At 47.9% G+C, this 23,912-nt stretch overlaps 2 protein-coding genes across 4 annotated transcripts in view; one reads left to right on the top strand and one right to left on the bottom strand.

Moving 5' to 3' along the window:
- The window catches only part of CD5 (CD5 molecule), a 29,474-nt gene extending 20,298 nt beyond the window's left edge, over window positions 1-9,176 (top strand). Inside the window, exons 5-11 of the mRNA XM_074997992.1 lie at window positions 881-1,195; window positions 2,620-2,895; window positions 3,431-3,553; window positions 5,441-5,494; window positions 7,188-7,310; window positions 8,617-8,715; window positions 8,903-9,176. Coding sequence (XP_074854093.1) covers window positions 881-1,195; window positions 2,620-2,895; window positions 3,431-3,553; window positions 5,441-5,494; window positions 7,188-7,310; window positions 8,617-8,702 — 977 coding nt within the window. The 3' untranslated portion in view covers window positions 8,703-8,715; window positions 8,903-9,176. The remainder of the gene's footprint in view (window positions 1-880; window positions 1,196-2,619; window positions 2,896-3,430; window positions 3,554-5,440; window positions 5,495-7,187; window positions 7,311-8,616; window positions 8,716-8,902) is intronic.
- Window positions 9,177-10,301: 1,125 nt separating this feature from the next.
- VPS37C (VPS37C subunit of ESCRT-I) lies at window positions 10,302-20,048 on the bottom strand. Of its 3 annotated transcripts, XM_074997995.1 has the most exons (6): window positions 19,927-20,048; window positions 14,511-14,625; window positions 14,254-14,425; window positions 13,694-13,776; window positions 13,296-13,412; window positions 10,302-11,509 (listed from the first exon to the last, which is right to left on the bottom strand). In XM_074997995.1, the coding sequence occupies exons 1-6, from the start codon at window positions 19,956-19,958 to the stop codon at window positions 11,507-11,509; spliced, it is 522 nt and encodes a 173-aa protein (XP_074854096.1). In that variant the 5' UTR covers window positions 19,959-20,048; the 3' UTR covers window positions 10,302-11,506. The 3 variants fall into 3 exon arrangements, with proteins under 3 accessions (XP_074854096.1, XP_074854095.1, XP_074854094.1); XM_074997994.1 differs by having other exon boundaries at window positions 10,950-13,412; window positions 14,511-14,603; window positions 19,927-19,961; XM_074997993.1 differs by having other exon boundaries at window positions 10,951-13,412.
- Between the last annotated feature and the right edge of the window lie 3,864 nt (window positions 20,049-23,912).

The following is a 23,912-nucleotide window of genomic DNA, read 5'->3' as shown; positions in this document are numbered from 1 at the left end:
TGAAACACAGCAATTGTATTTCATGGTTCAGGGGCATAACCAGATCCCCCTTGGGGCTGGGATATAATTCTCCTTCCCCACCCCAGGAAAAAAACTGCACACTGGGCAAGCTGGATTATGGGCAAGCAGGGCAGCGGCGGTGGGTCACCTTGCTCTAAAGCATCAGGTACAAGCTGCTAGTGGAAACATGATAATGGACTAGATGGCAGCTATCTGAATTGCTGCAGCAGGAGGCAGTGTATTGAACTCCCTGGATCAATGGTGTTACTTATTATAGCATTGGCAGAGGGTGAGATATGAGACAAAATAGGCCAATGGTCTATCATGGTAAAGCAGGGTATGGAGCAGTCAGTAGATCTAGTAAGGCAAATCCTATGTTACTCTGTTTATTGGAGAGACAGACAGACAGATAGTATTTTCAATTTAACGGGTGCTTGGATGATTTAATTTCAATGATTGGTGAAAACTCTGCTCAGGAACTGAGATACCCCCCAGAGTCCAGGACCCAATAGATGCTGGCTGGAAAATATCCCCAACAGCTATTCCTGTTGTTTCAGGTATAACTGAGAAGCTGGAATACAAAAGTGATGGGAAGGGATATGTTATCAACACAGATGAATGCCCCTGTGGGATTTCACTTATCCACTAGGCCTGGGCTGTCTTCTAACAACCTCCCACAGCTCACCACAGCTGAAGTCTACTCGGCTGTGCCTATCAAATCACCATGGATTAAAAAAAAAACCCAAAACAAAACTGGTCAATGTAACCAAAAATAGCAGCAGAAAGTCATCCAGCACCTTTATTGCAGGCGATTTTGGTATGTTATATGCCATTATGTAGAGGTGGTGTAACAATCCCTTTCTTTTTGTCCTACTCTCAGGCCCTCCTAGGCTGCGGCTGGTAGATGGGCGGTTCAGCTGCTCGGGGACTGTGGAGCTCTACATGGAAGGCCAATGGGGAACGGTCCAGTCACATCCAGAAAACAAGCAAGAGCTGGCTAGATGGGTTTGCCGGAATGTGGGCTGCGGTGATGCTTTAGACGAGGAAAATTGGGCTTCCTTCATGAAAGATGAGAGGCAGCATCTTCCTGTCCGCTGGGAGATGCTGGAGTTATGTACCAGTGACTCTATCCAAGACTGCTTCAACAGAACCAGGAACTCTCACAACAAACCCCCAGCCTCTGTCATCTGCTCCAGTGAGTGAGTCCCTCTTAGGACAGCCAAGTCAAGCTCCTTTTTGCTTTTCTTACCTGCCACATTTCACCTTTACTCCAGTCCTGTGCACACTAAAGAGTTCAATCTATTCCCAGTCGCCCCATTATGGTCTGAGGTAGGCAGAAGGGACTCATTCCACTGGCAGCCTCATGGCCCTGAACCTAGTGTCAGAGTGTGGTAGAACATTTCTAGAATAGTGAGGAAACCTTTTAAAAGCATTCCCCTCTCATGTCCTTGGTTAGCCTTGGTATCCTGTAACTACCAGCAGTTTTGACTCTCAGCTCCTCTTTTCCTCCCCCATTGCTTAGTCTGCAATTCTAAAAATGCCAGGGGTAAAATTGGCATCTCTTTTCCACACAACAGCATCCTCTGCACAAGGCTCAGACAGGTCAACTGTCAGCAAAATTACTACTGAGTTTATTTCTAGTAGTAACTACTTCTGATGCGAAGAATTTTCAGACTCTTGGACTGAAAACAGGGCAAGCTGGTGCAACGCAGCATTGTCCAAATGCAATGCTATAAGTTCAAATGCAAGGCAAGGCAAACGTAAGATACATGTTCTGCAGCACAGTGTATGGCCATGCAATGCCACATGATGCAATGCTGTTGAAACACAGTACCATAGATAGCACCCATTGTGATGTAAATCTGTCAGATATGTTACAGTGCAATTAATATCCCCTACAGTGCAGCGTGATACCGGCTTTACTAATACTCTGTTCTCTAGCAGCTTGTAGATGAGGATTTCCAAGCACTGCTCAGGTATGAATCATTAACCCTTATGAACTCCCTATTAATCGTGATTATTGTCCCCATTTATGGCAGACAAAGCCATAGACTTGCCCCTGCTCACACAGTACGGCAGGACTGGAACTCAAAGCACCTGTTACCCCAGTCTGGGATCAAACCAACATCACTGGAATGGAGAGAAGCGTAGCTTAGTATAAAATCAGTTTGGATCATGGGCTGTGAAATGCTGTAGCGAAAGAGGCAGTTTTCATGGCTACATACACCACACAAAACATTAGGAACTACCAGCACTAGGCATCAAATGAACTGGAGCCCCATCAAGCTGGCCCTTTTTCTTGTTTGTGTAACAGCAACACCTGATGGCCACGTCTGAGCTGAGGGTCCCAGGGTGGTAGGCACTGTATAGCCACATCCTGAGAGACAGCTCTCACCCTCAATACCTTCCACTCTCACTGCACAAGGCAAAAGGTGGGAGGGAACATTTGTCCATGATCATCCCTCAGGTCAGTGACAGGGAAGGGAATGGAATCCAGGTCTCCAGAGTAGCAGGTTGGTCTTCTACCCATGAGGCCACATAGCCCATAGGCAGCCAGGTCATTCACGCATCTGCTCACCATGGGGGTCTCTCACCAATCCCTGCTTGTCTCCTCCACAGATTCCCAGCCAAGGGTGATGCAAAGGCTCGTGAACAGCCAGAGCCCTTGTGAAGGGATCATGGAGGTGTTCCATAATGGGAGCTGGGACGTCCTATGTGATTCCAGTTCATGGAGGAAATCTAGAGGAGAGAAGATGTGCCAAGCGCTGAGATGTGGGAGCCTCTCTAGCATCCAAGTCAAGGATACTCAGACCCGGGGAGTGTCCTGCAACAAAGAGGACCTCCAGGATTGTCTCCCTTTCCAGAAAATGTGGTGCTCCAAAACCAGATTCACATGTAAGCCAACATGTTTTTTTCTGTTTTAGAGCAGTGCTTATCCCTTACAGGATGTGACCACTTTACAACACGAAACCTTGGCTAGGTCATCTGTGAGGATGGAACACAGAGTATCTGGAGCTCACGTGATCTGCTACTCTTTAGCTAAGGAACTAATGTCATTAACCTGGCGGCAGTAGCAGACGTATAAGTCTCACATGGACCAGCCACTCAAATGGGGCATGACCGCGCGTGGATTATGTCCTAAGGAAACGGGGAGCTATGCTCAACCTTTCAAAATTGCTGGGGCTGGAAATTGGGTGGAAGGTGGTGTGTGTGGATGGAAGATGTGAGTTAAGTGAGGTTTACAATACAGTGTGGAAGTTTAGGGGGGGCTTGGCACGGGGACACTGGGTTGTAACTGAGTCTTTGTGGTGAAGTGGGGTGGGGATTTGGGCTTAAGGTGCACTCTGATCTTCTGTGGATACCTGTCCTAAGCACTGGCATTTCTTTGGAGATGTGGGACTTAATCATTAATTGCAGCTCCTCTTCCCAGGCCAGCCCCACTCAGCCGTGTTGGGAGCAGGAACCATTATGAGCATTCTCCTGGCTCTGATACTCCTCGGAGTCCTCATCGTTATCTGTGGACCCCCTGCCTACAGAAAACTGCAAAAGAAATGTATGTGACAAACTCCTGTGGTAGAAGTGAGAGCACAGATTTGTAGATCTCGTACCATAGCATACCTGACTGCCTCAGCCTTACTCCTAGGAGTCTGGGGCAAGTTCTCATCTCATACACACAGCTGGGAGCCACTGTGCCTCTACCTATGTCTCTTTTTCATCTTCTTCTCTCTCTCTCTTCCTCTTGCTCTGCTGCTGTCTTCCCATGTCTTCTCCTCTCAGCCTTTTCCCCACTCCATCACCTCTTGAGCAAAGGCATCCTACAGAGCTATCTTGGCTGATGCACTGCTCTTAAACAAAAGGAGCATCTCTGGAAAGGAACTCTATATGTTGTCCCCTTGGAGGATTTTAGGAGACATGTACATTTCTCCTGCTGATCTTGTGCAGTAGTTCTTGGAAGGCGAGTCCCTTTCCCACTCTTTGAAACACACCACAAGTGCCTCTCTCATGATCTGTGATTGTCTAGCCTGCATGTTGCAGGCAAAATCAGAAAGAAAGGAAAAACCCATTGAATCATCCAAGCTGTGTCTACACTAGCCCTTTCCCTTCGGAAGCGGCTGCTTTCAAATTGTGTGCTGCCTGTGTAGAAGGGGGCCTTTTGAAAGGACCCCTCAGTCTTTGAAAGCCCCTTCTTCCTAACACCTGATAGGAAGAAGGGGCTTTCGAAGACTGGGAGGGGGGTCTTTTCGAAAGGCCCCCATCTACAAGGGCAGTGCGTGACTCGAAAGCAGCACTTTTGAATCGCCATGGCTGCCATTATGCTAATGAGGTGCTGCATATTCATGGAAGCGCCTCATTAGCATCTTCCAACCTCGCTCATTACCATACCCCTTCTGAACGGAGAGAGCTAGTGTAGACACAGCTCCAGTGCTGTATATTTCACATGCTGCTGAGAGGCTTAAACATAGGCATGACAAAAGAAACAGCCAGACCCTGTGTTACCTAAACGATTTCTAGAACTTCAGGTGTCTGGCCCGGAAGCAGGGGGATTGTGTGATGTGGCTTATCCAATTAGGAAAAAAAAAGAGAAATTAAGGCAGAACATCAGGATGGGGAATAGTGTCCAAGTGAGTCCCCATTGCTGGAGCTGTGTGAAGTCCAAACAGACAATGCAGTAGGAACAGCCTGGTTTAATGGGCTTAAATGGGACATAAATTGCAGCAAGGAAGGTATAGATTGGACCTTAGGACAAATTTTCCTGTCAGGGTGGTTAATTACTGGAATAAATTGCCTGAGGTGGTTGTAGAATTTCCATCACTGTAGATATTTAAGAACTGATTAGATAAATATCTAACAGGGATGATGTAGTAACAGAGAGGGAGCTGTGCGAGTCTATATACTATGAAAACAAAAAAGCAGGCCAGTAGCACTTTAAAGACCAACAAAATAATGTGTTAGGTGGTGAGCTTTTGTGGGACAGACCCACTTCTTCAGACCACAGCCACACCAGAACAGACTCAATATTTAAGGCACAGAGAGCCAAAAATAGTAATCAAGGAGGACAAATCAGAAAAATTATCATCAAGGGAAGCAAATGCTCTGATTTGGAGTCTGTTCTGGTGTGGCTATGATCTGAAGAAGTGGGTCTGTCCCACGAAAGCTCATCACCTAATCAATTATTCTGTTGGTCTTTAAAGCGCTACTGGGCTGCTTGTTTGTTTTCAGGGATGATACAGGTGGTGCTTGGTCCTGCTGCAAGGGCAGGGGACTGGACTCAAGCACCTCTTGAGGTCCCTTCCAGTTCTAGTATTTTATGGTTCTAATGGGGCTCTCCATCCCTTACCGTCTGTGGTTCTGTAAGTCATATAAAATGAGAGACAGGTCTACGCCCATCTAACTTCCCCCTCCCCCTCTCCACCCCACCTTCTTTTCTCTCTCCTTCCAGACACCAAGAAAAAGCAGCGCCAATGGATAGGCCCAACAGGATTACAGCAAAATGGTAAGGCAACAGAGCCAGGTCTCCACAGGTCACCCCCAATACTCTCATCTCTGCAGCTTCCTCTGAAACATCTGATGTGCTGCTGCTGCGGTCAGTTTGATCTCAGGCATGCAGGGCCCCTGGGCTTTGCAGTTCAGAAACAGAGTGGCTATTGTTCAGCCTGAGGTTTAAGTGGTTTGCAGCCAACAACCACCCCAGGTACTGAGGGTTAAGTGGTTTACAGCCAGCAACCACCCCACCCTCTGGTCCCACAATTTCACCAACTTCATTCAGGCTGCCTGATTGCAGGGCCAGAAAAAGGTCCAGGTACAAGTTGTGTCTGAAGCAGAAAATAAGGCAAAGACATTATGGCTCTGGGACAACAGGTCCTAGCCAAGCTCTTGAAATGTTACCATTATCCCGGAACACTGTCCAGAGAAGAATCATACACTCACCTTTTAAATGCACCCATCTCTGGGGTGGAACACAGCCACAGTGTAAGATTTAAGGAGGCACAGTGAAGCTGTGTCTAAACTGCAGGGAACTGTTGGGAAAAGATAAGCAAATTGTGCTGAGCAACGTGCATATCTTTTGCCAACAGTTCTGTCGGCGGGTGACTTTTCCGACATTTGACCCATCCACCAGGGGCCATATGTCAGGAAAAGGCCCTCTGTTGGGACAGCCCTTCTGCCTCATGGCACAAGGTAGACAAGGGATGTCGGCAGAATGCAGCCGCTTTTCTGAGAGTGTTCTCGGAAAAGCGGACACCTTGTTTGGAGGCAGCAGACTTCCGGTGGGAGACCTCTGGTCTGCTGACAGGAGCTACAGTCTAGACAGCTTGAAGGATAATCTCTTCCATTGAACCTGCTGAGAGCTTTAGGAAGTGAGGATGTCATTACCCAGTTTAAATGACATGTGATTTGTAACGACCACAAGTGATCAGAACGGGGGCTTTAAACTTCAACGGAAAAGCAGCGCCTCCAGCAACACAACACCCCCTCTCCCCAGCTCCATGGCCAGGTTTCAGACTTGCTCAGAAGGAAAAATGCCCTCTACTGATCACTTCCTGAAGAACCATAATTCTTAGCATCCTGACTCACCACTATCACTTTGTGCAGTGCAGCATCCCCATTGGGCTCATGCTGACTCAGTGGTTCATTAGTGACTCGGATGGGAAAGTTGAGTCACAAACACCAATTCCAGTGGCACAGTGCACTCTTCCGCCACGTCCCCGCACAGGTGCGGTTCTCACTCAGCTCCGCTGACTCACAAGCACTGGCCTGTTTGTGTTTGGGCGGTGCGACCGGCGTTTGGCGTACGAGGGTGAGGAGTTTCAACCACAGCTTGGTGTGGAAATATTGAAAAAAGACTGAATGTTTTGGTTGAACGATAAGGCAATTCTGCAGCTCAAAAGGAGACGAGCAAGGATGGTCTAGCACGGGTGATGGATGCCTGGAGGGGGAAGGGACACAAGGGCCACTCAGAGGGGCAGAGTGGCGGTATGGGGAACCCCATTTAGCAATTAAAATCTGGGGGGGGGGCATGGAAGGGCAGTGCAGACCCTTCACCCTGCTGAGTGCTATCATGAGTCACCTAGGCAGCGTAGGTACATTTAATCCTGCCTCTGCACGGGGAGACTGGAGTAGATTCTAACATTGTTGAGTTGACCTTAAAGATGTGGTGACTAACAATTCTCTTTTCTGCTGCCATCTAGTTTCATTTCATCGCAACAGCACTGTCACTCTCAGGCCCCGTCTGGAAGGTCCAGGCGTTCAGGGTGAAGACAACGACTATTCTCAGACGCCTCAGAAGAACTCTTACCTTTCAGCTTACCCAGGTAAGACACAGCCGACAGTGATTGGGTCTAGCAAAATCAAAGGGGCAAGCGGCAAAAACTCTAAGACGCAGGGAAGGGAGATGACTGTCTTGCCTGCATTGCAGGGGTGGATTAGAATGTCTCCCTCTAAGAAAGTGGGAATCACTATATAGGGTTCTTCCAGCTGTTTTGTTCTGTAGCTTCAGGCAGACCCCTTAATTGCTCTGTGCCTCAGTGTTCCCATCTGTAAGTGAGGGGGAATACCCATATTTGTAATAGCTAGCTGAAAAAGGCACTTATATGAAGGCAAGGGGCATTGGCCTGCTAAACCTTTCAGTCCTTGAAGGGGCCTTTTAGGGCTCTGGAGCAAATAGATTGAAAAACAAAACAAGAGGGATGGTGCTTGGTCCTGCCAAGAGTGCAGGGGACTGGATTCCATGACCTTCCAAGGTCCCTTCTAGCTCTATGAGCTGTGTGTGTCTCCATGGCTGTGTCTACACGTGCACGCTACTTCGAAGTAGCGGCACTAACTTCGAAATAGCACCCGTCGCGGCTACACGCGTCGGGCGCTATTTCGAAGTTAACTTCGACGTTAGGCAGCGAGACGTCGAAGTCGCTAACCTCATGAGGGGATCGGAATAGCGCCCTACTTCGACGTTCAACGTCGAAGTAGGGACCGTGTAGACGATCCGCGTCCTGCAACGTCGAAATTGTGGGGTCCTCCATGGCAGCCATCAGCTGGGGGGTTGAGAGACGCTGTCTCTCCAGCCCATGCGGGGCTCTATGGTCACCGTGTGCAGCAGCCTTTAGCCCAGGGCTTCTGGCTGCTGCTGCTGCAGCGGGGGATTCATGCTGCATGCACAGGGTCTGCAACTCGTTGTCGGCTCTGTGTATCTTGTGCTGTTTAGTGCAAGTGTGTCTGGGAGGGGCCCTTTAAGGGAGCGGCTGGCTGTTGAGTCCGCCCTGTGACCCTGTCTGCAGCTGTGCCTGGCACCCTTATTTCGATGTGTGCTACTGTGGCGTGTAGACGTTCCCTCGCAGCGCCTATTTCGATGTGGTGCTGCGCAACGTCGATGTTGAACATCGACGTTGCCAGCCCTGGAGGACGTGTAGACGTTATTCATCGAAATAGTCTATTTCGATGTCGCCACATCGAAATAGGCTACTTCGATGTAGGCTTCACGTGTAGACGTAGCCCATAAGATGTAATTCTTACTTCTTATCACATAGATGTACTGGCAACCTGATATTCACTCCTCACAGAGGTCATTAGCACCTTGCCCTCTGGTTGCATAGGGAAGAGAGTGCCATTTTGTTCCTTTCACAGCTCTGGAAGGGGCGATCAGGTCTTCCAACCCTCCTGACAACTCCTCTGACAGTGACTACGACTTTCATTCTGCTCGACGAGTTTAGCCGCTTTCCCCAGGTAAGCCAGTCCCTAAGCTTGGCACGTTTTCACCAGGCTGAGCCATTCCATAATCACGTCACCACCAAACCCAAGAAGGGGAGGAGAGGTACAGGATCACTCGATCAGGCAATCACTGTATGTGCAGTTCTCAAACTCTGGCAGATGTTCAATGGTTTTCTACATTGTTTCTTTTCTTGCCCTACAGACAGACATCGGACTCTGGTGAATGGAAAAACTGACAAGAAAAAATATCTTAGACAATCCTGCACTGGAATAATTTCCATGTTACTACATACAGATGTAAAGGCTTTGCCCACACTGCCAAAGACATGAGTTTGGGAATAGAGTCAGTGTGGCCCCAAATTATGCATCCTCTTCCATGCATGGGGCAAGGAAAACCAGGACGTCTGCCTCCTTCCTCCCCCCGGCCGCTGACCCCCAGTGACCTACGGTAGGTCACCCAGGCCCAAGAGTTTAAATAAAGTACACTTAATTGGGCACATCACTATTTTTTGATGCACAACTTCAGAACCCCAGGCCTAATTTTCTGCAGTATTGAGTGCACACAACTCCATTGGAGCTGCAGATGCTCAACACTTCTGAAAACCAAGGCTATGTTTTTTATGAAGAGCATCTGAAACCAGGCTTTATTTTCACATTGGTCATTAACCTCTGTATTCCATTCTGTTCAGGTTTTTGTATTATGCCTATCATTATGGTATCTGAGCCTCTTCCTATAATAATTTCATCTAGCATTCATCACTCTTTCTCCATGCATCTACCCGGCAGGAAATGTGCATGTTTTAAGTTGTTACAGTGTTGTCTGTTAAGGGCAGACAGGTGAAAGAATTGTGGTTTATATTTGGGCTACAAAATAGCAATGTTTGTAAACTTACAACATGTTTACATAACAAGATGTAGTATAGATGCTTCTGACTTTTTTCATTGATGAAGTTAATCCACCTCTCCAAGAGTGAGTAGCTAAATGAGAAGTCTTCTATTGACCCAGCTGTATATACAGAGGAGGCTTTGGTCAATCTAACCAGAGTGTTTAGGATGCAAACAATTTCACTGCCCTGAGTGATGTGGATGGGGGATCTAATTTTTAAATTTATGCCAGGCCTTTGTCCCTGGAGGAGCAGATTAAAGAGTCTCCATGGCTGCTCTTGCTATAATGGTCTAATACTTCACTATCTTCCAAGGACACTGTACAGCTAACTTCGTTAATGTCTGTGAGATGCTCAGATACCAGGGTAATAAGCACTATGGGAAAGATTATGAATAAACTGTCATCTTTTGTCACATAGGCAGCTGTGATGATGTATGTGGGTTCAGCAAGTGGCTGGATGGCTGAACTACCCCAGGAGTACAGTATCCTGTGGTAATGTGTATGTGAATGGAACTGGTGTGTGTGTGTGTGTGTGCGTGGCTAGGTTTGTGTAGAAAAGGCATGTCAGATCGAGGCCAGGTGGGTGTGTCATGAGAGTGAGAATGTTTAACACAAACATGACTGAGATATTTAATAAGCAATAACAGTTGCAATAAAACTTTTTTTCTAGTAGTTATGCTTCTTTTTTCAATACAACAGAGAAAGCTCATTGCACAGGACAGCTTGGGGGCGGCACAGAGTAGTTATGGCATTAGGCTGGAGTTCAGGAGACATGGCTTCAAATCACGGCTCTGACACAAACTCTTGTTAACTATGGGCAAGCCACTTAATCTCTCAGTTCCCCATTTGTAAAATGGGGATAATAATACTTCTACTAAATGCCATAAGCTCTACCTGATAACTGACAGTTAAGCTAGGATCTTACCAGAATGCAAAACTTTTGACAATAAAGATTCAGGACCTGGAACTTAGCTGACAAGTGCGCGGATGACGCCAGACCCAGGCTGTGTCCACACTAGTTCCCAACTTCAAAGGGAGCATGGTAAGTAGGGTGGTGGGAGATTACTAATGAAGTGCTGTGGTGGAAATGAGGCATTCGAAGCACGCTAATGAGGCACTAACGTGCATATTCAGCACCTCATTAGCACAATGGCGGCCACATGAGTTTCAAAGTGCAGGATTCGAATTGCAGATTGACAGTGTACATGGGGGCAGCTTCGAAATAAGCGCTCCACTTAGACACTCCCATACTCTGACAGGGCAATATCTTCATCAAATAAATGAGATGCAGAATAGGAAATCAGGCACAGAGGGGGAGTGGGGGGAAGGGAGAAGGAAAAATAGAAACTACAGTGCAGAGAAGAGGAAAGTAAAGGAGGAATGATGCTGAAGCATGAAATTAATTAGCCCCTGGAGATGTGGTTTGCACAAATGGGCACCTAGGATAAGCTGCAGACTGAAAAGCAGGAAAGATGATGCACAGAGAATTTGGCAGTGAAAGATGGAAGAGGAAACATGTGGACATAATCACAGGGAGCTCAATGGAAGGATGCTGAGTTGGCCAAAAAAACCCCAAATCAATACAAAATCTCAACCAGATGCCACTTCATTTTTCAAAACAATCACAGCTGCAACCCTGTGTGCGATTCATCAAGTTTTATTATTCTAATTAATCACAGATCAGGAACTGTTTCTATCAAATGCCAAAAGCATTCAACCCAGTCTAGTGCATTATTAACCTTTCTTTATAAATAACTTATGGACAAGCAAACAGAATTTGGTAGGTAAAGTGCAGAGCAAAGCAAAAATCCCATTTATCTTAAGAACCCATTTTCTCCGTTGGTTCCATTGTTTTCTAAGGTCAACAGAGGAGGAATAGGCATGGGGGTGCAATGGATGTACCTTCTCCCCAACTGTAGGTCACTAGAGAGGAGGAAGAGATGTTGAATGAGACTTTAAATGCCTCAGTGTTTCATTAAACCATTTACCAATGTTTGGATGGTAGTGCTGCTTTCCACCATCAACTAGCAAAAAAAAAGGCAGTTACCCAGAGTTCTACAGATCACAGCAGATGCTGCCTCACCTCATTATTATTAGCAGTCCAAAAGCCTCATGCCAACACATTTTACCTCCATGGCAGAACTGATATTCCACATATCAAATCCCAGAGACATTTCATGACCCTGATGCCTTTTCTGTGATAATCCATATCCTGCAAAGGAGGGCCTGGCATGCCTCATAGGTAAAAGGGGCCAGTGCCAAAAATGCTTTTGCCCATGAGTATGCTGGAAACACTGAAGTGGACAGACAGTAGCAGCACTGGACAGATCTTTGCTTTGCAGTGAAATTGCAATGTCAGTATGGTTAGACAGACAGAGGCAGGGGTAAGGAACCTTGGCCCTGCAATATGTTGGGAATAGCATGATTAGAGTCAGTTTTGGAGTTATGCTACAGTGACATGGGGTGTATCAAAAGCCAATTTATCCCACATGCTAGCTAGCCACTTCTCACTGACAAGATAAATAATGCTTTGATTCTGAATCTGGCTGATTCTACTAGTCTAGTTTCCAAGTGAGTTCACTGAAAAGCAATATGAGCATTTCAGGTCAAATACTGTCAGAGATTCTCATTTTGTCTCTCACATACCTCTGTTTTGAATTCCTTCAATATGCTTATATATGTAGAAAACTATACACACAGGTCCTGGTGTAAATCAGTGCATGTTTTGCTCATTTATAGTAGCTGAGAAACTGGCCCACTTGTGTATTCTAACATGATTTTAAATGACCAATCAGTACAAGTGGCCACTGAAGAACATGAGCAGCCATTACATGGTACTGTTCATTAACCACAACCTACAACAATGCAACCCACAGATGTTTTGTTATAGTATCACTTCGTCTGGCATCTCGCGGAGCTAGTGCGTATGACACTAGCCCCACACCTCTCGGCTTACATAATGCTTGTACATGTATTGGTCCATGGGCAACACTCCCAGCTCTTCCTTCTTTTGCCTACATCTCAGCAAGGTTTGATTTCTCAGATTGAGACATAAGAGAGGCTGATGATGCAAGCTCTCCAGAACCAGTGACTAGTATCCACGCCAAGCAGGCCCTTGAGGTGGGGGAGGTGGTGGGTATCCAAATGGAGAATGTGAAGCTGAAGGATACGGAGGTTGGGACTGAACTGGGAAACTAGGTAGTGGTGGCTGGGTTGGGTAGGGACACTGTGGTCTTCCTCCTCCTGGTGGGAAATATGGAGGCTGTGGGTATCCTGGTCCAGCTGGAGCTCTGGGCTGGGGTTGAGGGTAACCTGAGACAGCTGGTGGACCTCTGCATTGAGACCAAGGGTACTCCAGTGCTGAAGATGAGCCTCCTGTCTGAGAGTATGCTGGTGTTGAACCTCCAGGTGGGGCATGTGGGTATGCGGGAGCAGGAGGCGGTTTATAGGGAAATGTGGGTGGGGTGCTTGGCTGAGAGGAAATTAGGGGTCCCACTACAGCTGGTGCTCCAGAGAAAGGAGCAGGTTGGAGAGCTCCTTGGGCCGTAGGGCCTACAGGCATGCATGGGGCTGGACTATATGGCAAAGGGAAGGATGGTGTTCCTGATGGAAAGGGCTGTGGCTGCTGCTCATCTGCAGGACCAGGATGCTGGGGTTTAAAATGAGAGTCACTGGCTGGTTCCTGTGTAGCTTTGGACTTCCTCAATACCTCTTGGAGCTTTTCCACTCTGACACGTCGCAGGTGGGACAGCTTCCTCATGGAGGAAAATTGCTCAAGAAATATCTCCAGTGGTACTTCACCCTCCAGGAACTTCTCAGCCATAGTCTGGAACACAAGACACCACTTATATCAATGCTACCCCATCCAGTGTTCTCCCCCCGGCTCCATTTCAGACCGTATTCTCAGACAGGGCCTAAATCACAGGAGAAACCATTAAATCATTCCAGCATATAGCTGTGACACTCCCAATGTTTGGGACAATGACTTTCATCTATGGGAAATAATCCTCATTGTAGGGTTTTGGTTGGGGAGGGTAATTTCAAGTTTTCAGTGAGATTGCCTTTAGTCAGTTTTATTTTCATTTAATACTTAAATCTTAGAATCACCTCTGATTCCTCTTCGATCCTCTGGCCCTCCACCTGTAGAAGATTTAACAGGGTCTCAGGCTGCATCGTTGCAGAGAATTTCTCTGGGGAGGAAAAATGCGATGACCAAAATGTGACATACAAAAGACTAGGCAGAATTATCATGTCTCCAGCTCTCTCAGTAACAATACCAGACACCTATCCCAAGGTGCTTTGCTTCAGCTCATGATCCCAGAATAAATAAATAAATAGAAACTACATTACCTTCCTGCCCCTATGCTACCAAGACTCTGTTAAACCTCTAATCTTCACAATGGGAACCTTTACTGTCTCAGGAAGTTTTATAGGGAGAAAAACCAAGAGGCCACCATTGTAGTACAGTCTCTTTTGACTAGGCATTGCCTCTGTTCTGACCAGGTCAGTCTGAACAGAAAGCAGGAGAAGACTGATTCAGAATGCAGACCCCTGTACAGAAAGGGAGCTCCTCAGTCTACTGGGGCAGGAGTGGGGAGATGGAAAGAAGCCCTGGTTACAGACCACCTGACTGCATGCGTAGGATGGGTGTTTTGGGAGACATGTACCCAGTTTTGCCTTTTGTTCCTGGCACTGTTCAGCCAGCTTCTGCAGCTTCTGATATCTGTCGGACAGGTTTGTGCGCCCAGTTTCCAGAGGCATCTGGAACTCCAGGTTCTGCTCTGCTAGGCTCCGGTTTGTGGCCAAGGCCATCTCCCTTTCCAGCTGTAGTTCCTGGACCTGAGGAGACCCAAAACCACAGACAATGAGAAGCAGCACATCCTAGCTGCATCCACACACCATCCACATGCTTGTTAATGTGTACCTCTGTTGATTCCAGTGCCAGACGTTCTATCTCCTCTGAATTCTCTTGGAGTTCCTGGAGCTCCTTCACAGACAGGTTCCTTAATGTCTCCATCTTTATTAGGGAACATGAATTCCTAAGAATGAGGAGTGTAAATGGATAATAACTAGACTTCACAAAACCAATAGCACATTGACAATAAATATTAATTTCATGATAGACTTAACAAGAGGTTTTGCTAAATGATATGAATCAACTCTGCTAGGGATATTTGGTCACACTACAGACAATGGAGAGTCTGAGGACAGAGAGAAAAAGACAACAGAGCAGATCTAACCATTTTGATTTTGCAAGTGTCTTTCCATTTCAGAGAGACAAGGTGACAGACATCTTTTATTGGGCCAACTTCTGTTGGCAAGAACAGGAAGCTTGAAGGCTTATTGCTCTTACCAACAGAAGTTGGTTCAATAGAATACTTTATCCACCTACCTTGCTCCTCTAATATCCTGGAACAAAAGCAGTTACAAAACAGTTACAACAGTGCATTTCCATTTCAGAGACTGTAGAGAGAGATGATTCATCCTCTGTGCATTTAAAAGTGGAAGAAAATGCCTTTTCAGCGTGGCTATATCAACCCAGTTCTCAAACAACTTCACTAGTTGATCATTTATTTCAAGATTCTGTTCAATCCAATCCTCCTTTCCTTTTAAAACCAACTGTCTATCTCTGTACCTTCTTCCATGTTCATCTCATGCTAGTCCTCCACACATCAACTGGTATAAATGTCTTCCACTCTGACACTCCTGCCACCTAGAACAGCCTTCCTGTATCTCTCTACCTTAATTCTCCAACTCTTCAAATCATGTCTGGCAGTAAGTTTTTTGATTCTTGCTTGTGTCACACTTGAATTTCTCTTTCCTTTCTTCTCCCTTTTACTAAACTCTTTCATATCTGGCAGCCTGGGGACCGGGAGGTTGCTGGATAGTCAAGGATTCTGGATAATAGAAAGGTATACCTAGCAATGCAGAATGCTAAAGAAAAACAAGATTAACTATTAAGAAACAAACAAAAATGTATACAGAGTACTTTATTTACCAACAACAGTAGTACAGTTAGGTCTCAGCATTTGGGGTTCTACCTGGAGAACCCTTGTGAAAGTTGAATTTTGCAAATGCCACTCCTGCCAAGCACCGGAGCACTGGGAAGTGGCGGCCGCCTGTGCTCTCCGCCCCAGACCACTGGAAAGCGGTGGCTGTTGGTGCTCTGTGCCCTCAGAGCCCCAGAGAAGCGGCTGCTCATGAACACTTGAATTTGCGAACCATAGGTGAATTTTGAGACCCTACTGTATTGCACATTGTAAACTCACACTGTATTTATTTGGTTTTACTTTCACTACACTGTGCTTATGTAAAATGTTACTAAAATTTAGTTATGCTTAAAATGACAGTTATCTGAGAGTTCCAGATCATATAATGCTGGATATGAAAGCGTTTACTGTATATGAGAGAGTTCATCTGTCTGCTCAAGAACTCCTAAATGGTAAGAGCTAGGACCACCAAATTTGGTCTACAGCTTCCTCTTCTAACTTAAAGCCTGGTAAGGGTTTGGTTGCTCCAAGAAAATGAGAGGTGCCTGGAATAGGATTGCTTCTTATAAAACCATACAGAAAAGAATCAGCAGGCAGGTGAAAGGGAACACCTGGGGGTGTGCCTCCTCTTGTCCAGGACTACCCCAGCCCCAAGTTGCCCACTCCCCAGGAGCCCCTTAAGGAGGGCAGGAAGGGAGGAATAAAGCTCCCTCCCAGGAGTGAAAGTTACTTAAGTTTCTTACAGGTAGGCCACACCTACACTAGCAAGTTCTTTCAGAAAATCAGGCCCTTTTTCAAAAGACAACACAAAACGCACTCTGTTGATCCAAAATCAAAAGAACGTGGCTCTTCTTTTGGAAGTCCTCTTCCGCTCCCAGATCAGTAAGAGTGCAGCCTTTTGAAAGCTTCTTTTGGCAGGGAAAGAAAAAAAGGCAGCATGTGTAGATGCTCCATGGGCCCTGTCTTTGAAAAAGCAGTACTCATGGCACCAGAGCTTTCGATCCCTGGCCCATTCTTTCGAAAGAGTGGAGGCTGCGCGGACACCCTCTATCGAAAGAGCAGATCAATCTTTCGATCTGCTTTTTTGTGTGTGGATGTGCTCTTTTGAAAGAAGATCATCTTTAGAAAGATCACTGTAGTGTAGATGCAGCTGTACTGTTGTATCACACCCCCCAGGGAGAACGCAGGGCAGGGTAACGTGGAGTTGTGATACAACAGTACCTGTAAGAAATTCAAGTGTGGGGTGGAGTATGGAGGGCTCAGGGCAGTTGGCTGGGGGCACGAAGGAGCTGGAGTTGAGGGCTGGGCATGTGAGGGGATACAGGAATCAGGGTTGAGGGGGCATGAGGAATGGTGCAGGAGTCAGGGCATGGGACTGGAGGTGTGATGGAGTGGAGGATCAGGGGTGGAGAGTGTGAGAAGGGGCTCAGGGTAGAAGATTGGGGCTGGAGGTGGTGCAGGAGCCAGAGTTGGGGGGTTTGGAGGGTTCAGGGCAGGGGGCTGAGGGCAGCAGGATGTGGGGGTACAGAAGACAGGATAAGGGCTAAAGGTGGAGGGGCCGAGGTGTGTATAACGGTGAATACTGAGGGCAAGGACAGGGGGCTGCAGCTTCACATACCGGGATGCTGCTGCTCTTCTTCCCCTTCCTCTGATGATAAAGGAGCAAGGGGAAAGTGCAGAGTTTGCATGAAGTAATCCTCTGATCCTCTCTTCAGTAGCTGGGAGTGAGAGGAATATATGCAAACCATGCACTTTCCCCTCAGTCCCTGACAGTCCAGGGAAGAAGAGTAGCAGAGTCCAGATATATACAGCTGTAAAGCTCCCTCCACCTCCCGCCTGAAATGGTGGCTAGAGGGTGGGGGAGAGCTTGGGGCTGGGAAAGTCCCAGATCCATGTAGGGACACACCCCGCCAACCCCCTTCACCTTAGCACAGCAGCCAGCAGGAAACAACTGGTAGTGGCCACATCTCCTCTTGCAGCCAAGGGCCCCAGCTGGCTCCTTCTTGCAGAAGCAGTACACCATGGCACACTAGCTTACTTTCACCCCACCCCTCGGTCCCTGATTCATACAGGAACATTGCTGACTGTTCACCTTTGTCAGGGGGTGAGGGGAAAGTGCACAGTGTGCTGCATTCCTCGCTCTGGCTGAGGAGCACTCGGGGCAGATGAACCCAGACCTTTCCGTGCCAGGGGACATGCACTCCTCCCGTCTGTGCCCACCAGAGCTGCAGCAGCCATGGAGAAAGATTTTTTACTTGGCACCAAGCTGCTGCAGTAAGAGAGGATTGTGTTTGTCTGCATGCTGAACCCTTCATCTCCTGCCCCATCTCAGAGCAATGATGTAATAAAGACAAAAATTGAGTTACAGACATCAGCAATACCAGAAGCAACGAGGGGTCCTGTGGCACCTTATAGACTAGCAGAAATGTATGAGCATAAGCTTTCGTGGGCAAAGACCCACTTCGTCAGATGCAGGACCTGCATCTGCCGAAGTGGGTCTTTCCCCTCGAATGCTTATGCTCATACAGTTCTGTTAGTCTATAAGGTGCCACAGGACCCCTCGTTGCTTTTGTAGATCCAGACTAACACGGCTACCCCTCTGATACTTGACAGCAATACCAGGTACATCTTCTAGTTATTAATAAGTACTTTCATATTTTCCATACAATGGCCTTGACTCAACTCGCACACTTTTGTAAATCAGGATTAATTCCACTGAAGTCCATGGAATAAGGTTTTTGCAGCATTCTTTTCCTTCCTTTATATATGTTCTGGCTGTCGTGTGCTAATTAGCTTTGCCATGCATTAGGATTACACTTTGTCAGAAAAATGTTATACTCGGTAACTGTGAATAAAATAAAAACTAATCAGGAAAAAAAAAGAGGTACAGTCCTGCAGCGTGGCAAAAAGGACACATCAATGAGACTACTATCGCAGATTTTAATCTGATAAATAGTTAGAGCATTCCGGCTACCTCTGGTTCAAGTGAACCATCTCACAGATTTTGGCTCCGGAGATGTTTTCATCAGCCTCTGCAAATAATGTGGTGTTATCTCAAATCAACATTCAGATCTCCAAAGCCGCTCCAGCTAGGACACAGCCAAACCCATCTAATAACCATATTGTGAAACCAGAAGGCATAGGCACATCAGCAAATTCTGCCATCACACTACAGACTCTGAAGCAAACCCAGGGTTCTTATTTGTCCCAGGAGCTATACTCACAAGAGGAAATACACGGGGCAGAGACCAAAAGCAATTCTAATGGCATGGCCACATGTATATCAGAATAATTTCAATAAGGGATAACCTTCAATCTGGTAGCTAGAACTAACGCTTGCAGAAAAGGCCCTAGAACCAGAAGCCTGGAAAGTCAGTGTGAGGGGGGTGTACTTAGTAAGCCCTTTGTGGAGTAGCAAAGTTATTTCTCAGCTGATGAGAGTCATTCATTAGTAGCAGAAAACAAGTGGTTTATGGGTCTGACCAGGGGGTCAAATACACAGTGTATTGGCATGAGTCCTCTGCACAAGCCAGGTGCGGGAGAGTTGGTGTAAATCACGTGCATGGCACAAGTGACTCACCTGGCTGCACCAAGAGGTGGGCTGGCATGAGTCATTCCCTTACAGCTAGGGTTAGGTGCCTGGGTACAACCCACTCACAGGAGGGCAAAGCATGGGGTGAGTCATGAACATGGGGAGCAGGCGGTTGTGTTGACATAATTCATCCACACAGGGGGTGGCACTGGGCAGTGCTGCCAGCCAGTCTCACAAAGGCTGGCACACGGGTGTCAGCCCGCCCCAGCCCCCATGAGGCCAGCCCACTGGGGCCAGCCACCATCCAAACACACACGAGGGCCGGTGCATCAGCATCAGTCACCCCGGGACCAGTCATGCCCCGCGAGGGACAGCGCACCGGTGCCTGCCACTGCCACCACCTCCCCCAAAGGGCCGGCACGTGGGTGCCGCTCCTCCACACACACGCCAGCGCGAGCACATAGGCGCCAGTCTCCCACGGCTCCGCGTGTGAGGGACGAGAGCGGCCTGAGGCGGCCTCGGTAGCTCCCAATCCGCCCCCTCCCGCCGTCGCAGGGCGGGAAGGGCACGTGCCGGACTGGGCGGTTGGGGCTGATGCACGTGCCACATTACCGCGGGGGGGGGGGGGGGCAGAGAGCAGCGCGTGAAGGCGGCGGGGGACCGAGACGCACAGAACGTCGCTGCGCAGAGTCCGTCAAGTCTCCTGTCGCCAGCGGAGGGAAGGGAGAGGAGACACCCCATCCCCACTGCTCTCGCGAGAGCTGGCCCGGGAAGGGGTTAAGCGATAAAGAGCCGATAGTCAACAACAAGCTACTCACCTGTGAGCCGCCAGGAAGCACCCCAGTGCCATACACTTCCGGGTTCCGGTATGCCTCCGGAAGTGAGCCTCTCCATTGCTGTGAAGATGGGGGGGGCGCAGGGAAGAAGGTGCGGGTGCGGGTGCGGGTGGGGAGGATGGTACGCTCCGAAGATAGCCGGCCTGGGATAGAGCCCTTTCAGTGGCGCGCCATCTTTGTTCCAAAGCGAGGCTGCGGTGAGGCGCTGGTACGCTGCTGAGCGTTGTCCGGCAGCGGGGGTCGGGGCTCGGGGCTCAGGCTAACCTGGGCCCTGGCGCAGGGGTGTGCGAAGTGGTGGGGAGGCCAAGTGAAATTTCATGAGGGGGCGCAGTATGATGAGCTGCTACGTCTCAGGGTCCTGCACCTCATTGGATGAGTCGAACTAGGCTAGTGGTTTGTGTGTATGCGAGGAGTAGCCGTGTCAGGCTGTAGGCACAAAAACCAGAAGTGCTGTGGCACCTTAGAGACTAACCGATATTTTGGAGCATCAGCTATTGTGGAAAAGCAGGTGTTTGACCACAAAAGCTGATGCTCCAAAATATCAAGTGACGTGGAAGCAGCTGTGGACGTCTTTATTCTATCAAAACAAAACAGCAGTCATGCAGCACTTTAAAGACTAACAAAATAACTTATTAGGTGATGAGTTTTGTGGGGTAGATCCACTTCTTCAGATCACAGGCTTACCAGAACTGCCTCAATATATAAAGCACAAAGGTCCAAAAATTGTTATCAGGGTTGGCAAATCAGAAGAATTGTTATCAGGGTTAGTTTGTCAACCGCGATAACAATTTTTGGACTTCTGTGCTTTATATATTGAGTCTGTTCTGGTGTGGCTATGATCTGAAGAAGTGGGTCTGTCCCACAAAAGCTCATCACCTAATAAATTACTTTGTTAGTCTTTAATGCGCTACATGACTGCTTTTTTGTTCCAAAATATCTCTTTGTCTCTAAGGTGCCACAGGACTTCTGTTTATGGGTGTGCGTTCACACTTACACACTGGCTAGTCATGTTTTTACACCCTGCAGACATCTGTGTATGTTCTCTGCCTGCTGCTGAGGAGCAGCCAAGGAGGAGAAAGACTCTTTTCCTTACCCATGATGAAAGCAGGTTCGTTCTTCATATGAACAGAACCAAAGTTTTCTTCAGTTTGGATTACATTAGAGGGGACGTGGGGGGGACCCTGCTAATTGCAGGGATGAAAACTAGGGCCTGCAGTAAAATGTTTGCCCACCCCTACACTGGAGAAGGGGCAGATCCTAGCCGTGACCCATCGCTAAGCCTAATATACCCCCAGTGGACACAAAAGGCCAAATGCCTCACGGGGAGGGATAGTTCAGTACTTTCCCTGCTAAACCTCAGATTGTGTGTTTAGTCCTTGAGGGCCATTTAGGGATCTGGGGCAAATAGGTTTAAAAAAGAAATCTGTCAGGGATGGTGATAGGTCCTGCTGTGAGGGCAGGGGACTGGACCTGATGACCTCTGAAGTTCCTTCCCAGTTGTATGAGATTGAGCCAGCTGCAGTGCCCCTAGTTTAGAGTGGTCTGGCATATTTGTGGGGAGCTGCCTGCAAGCAGCTCTGTTAGCTAATGGCCAGGTGAGATGCCACTTATGCCCTTGTCTATGGCAGAGCCCACCAGTGACCAGGCTGAAAGCATCTGGGTTCTCTGTTGTGTTCTGTTTGCACAGTAACAGGAGGAGTCAGGTTACCACTTAATCAATTACTTTGTTTATTTCTCTAAAAATAGAATCTCTTACTGTTGCAATGTTTGTTTACCTATCAAGTTAAGCTCTTGTGGCTACAATTATCATAGAAGAGTAGGACTGGCAGGGACCTCGAGAGGCCATCGAGTCCAGCCCCCTGGCTAGCATACACTCTAATTCATAGATCTATACTTGTTAAATGCCCACAAAAGAAAAAGATAAAATACCTAGTAGGTCTTATTTTCACCCCTGCATTACCAATGTGGCTTGGCCAGTTTCTCTCTCAATCCCTTGGGAAGAAGTCCTTTGTTCCTTTTTCTCCAGGAGTCACGCATTCCCAGGGACCTGGGGATACCCCCACCCTCCTGTCCAGCAGGAAAGATGATTGGAGCTCAAATAGGGGGTCTGCCAGACCCCTCTTTTATACCCATTGGGTCATGTAGGCTTCTTCCTTGTTTAATTGAGTTAAACAGCTGATGCTGGTTCTCACAGGGAGTTCAAGGGCATAGCTCACACCTGTGAGGTAGACAATTGAGGGCATTTGTTTCTTAATGGACCGGAGATTTTCCTCGTGTGTGGGACGGTGTGGGCAAATCAACTGATGGTAATTAGCCAAGGGCAGTCGGAGGCCCGACTGTTAATTAGCCCATTGTTCTTAGCTTTGCTCCGGAGCTTCAAAGACCGTGGCTAAAATAAGCCCATCTGCACTCTTGGGCATTCCAGGGCTGGGTTATTCCTTTTTAAGCCTTTCGTGCTCTGAAGCACCTAGGGAAGGCAACATGGAGTAGAGCAAAAGCAGGGAGCTTCTGTCTGGCTACAGCCTATGGCTCCTGTCCGTTTCACAGCCCCCCAGCTGGCACCCTGCTTTGTGAACTCCTGGGCATGCCATAGCCTTGGCCCAGGAAGAGTGAATTAGCTTTCCACCTCCCCCAGCCTGGTGCAGGCAGGAGTCAGTGACCTGCAGGAAGCACTGTGGTGCTGAGCTAGCCCCAGCATAGGCCATGCCAAGCCTCCACCAGGAGCCCTGCTGGACGCTATCACTGCCCAGGCAGTTTCTGCTCATGGCTTATGCCTACAGGAGCTGTTTGCGAAATGCTTGGTACCAGCTGAGGTGCTGTGAGCTGGTCAGGCATGCTAAGAAGTGGTGGCCCTGGGCCCCAGGCCTTTCCTGGTCACTCAGCAGAAGCAAAGGGATTTGGGAACAGTATCTCTGCTTCCAACACCACTGCCTCATCTGGATTTTAGGATATCTGGTTAGAAACTCAGGAAATAGGGATGCTGAGATTTAGATCTCATTCACTGTTCTCCTAGGGGTTTCTTTGTTCTAGGGAGAGGTTTGGGGTTGGTGGATTTAGCCAGATCTTCCCCAACCTCTGCCCTTGCTCTTGATCATGGAGCTGTTGCTGACAAGAGGCCTGAAGGCCTTGCTACCACTTCCTCCAGCAATGCTGTTCTCCTGCTTGCTGCTGGGCTGGAGGAACTGGGCACCCAACCAGCACCAGACTGGTAATCATGTCTTTACAAGTTTGTCTGGCTTGTTGATCTCAGTCAATCCCTGATCATCTAGACCCAGTACTGTCTGCTCCCAAGTGGCTCGCTGTTGCCCCCTTTCCCTGTACTGGCCTCTGTGCAATTGATTTAGTGTACAATTGAATCTTTCCTTAATGGACTCTGGCGCTAACTACTTGATCTTCATTGCAGATCGTAACTGATTCACCACCTAATTTTGTCGTTAGTTAACTGACTCATTGCACAATTGGAAGAGTCACTTCTTTCCTGCCACTTCTTCACTCCCCTGCTTTGCAGCGGTGTCTGTGTGGGGATTTGCACTCTGTACAACTGTCAGGCCCAGTCACTCCTATAGCTGCTCAAAGCCAGGTACAGCTCCATCAGTACAAATAGCAGTTTTGTTTGTCTACACTAGGGTTTTGCACTGCCACGGCTACACTGATGGTTGAAATTGAGGCAAAACTCCAGTGTAGGCAAGGCTCCTGTCTTCAGTGTCTCTTCAAAGCTGGATGACCTCTCACATCCTGGAGCCAGTATTCTCTTCCAATACAGAACAAGGAGTCCCTGTTCGAAGAAAGATTACCGAGTACACATATTACATCTTTGTTCTGTGCCTCTGTGCTCAGTAAAGCTAAATCCTATCAGACACATTCTTGCCTGATCCAGTTCTGTCAGTAAAAAAAGTGAACAGCAAAGTAGACTGACATAGGGCAAAAGAAGCACACAGAGCAATGAGATGCAGGTGAAATGTAAAGGT

Source organism: Carettochelys insculpta, chromosome 6 (assembly GCF_033958435.1).
Source record: "Carettochelys insculpta isolate YL-2023 chromosome 6, ASM3395843v1, whole genome shotgun sequence".
Taxonomy (NCBI): domain Eukaryota; kingdom Metazoa; phylum Chordata; order Testudines; family Carettochelyidae; genus Carettochelys; species Carettochelys insculpta.
The sequence above is the reverse complement of the archived record's forward strand: the minus strand, read 5'-3'. Positions and strand labels throughout refer to the sequence as shown.

What these genes read in the sequence shown, in the direction of transcription:
- VPS37C (XM_074997993.1), bottom strand. Translation starts at nt 19,958, where the DNA reads ATGGCACTGGGGTGCTTCCTGGCGGCTCACAG. An exon ending in TGGCACTGGAATCAACAGAG is followed by an intron (nt 14,426 to 14,510) that starts GTACACATTAAC and finishes GGGTCTCCTCAG; the next exon opens with GTCCAGGAACTACAGCTGGA. An exon ending in GGAACAAAAGGCAAAACTGG is followed by an intron (nt 13,777 to 14,253) that starts GTACATGTCTCC and finishes TTTCCTCCCCAG; the next exon opens with AGAAATTCTCTGCAACGATG.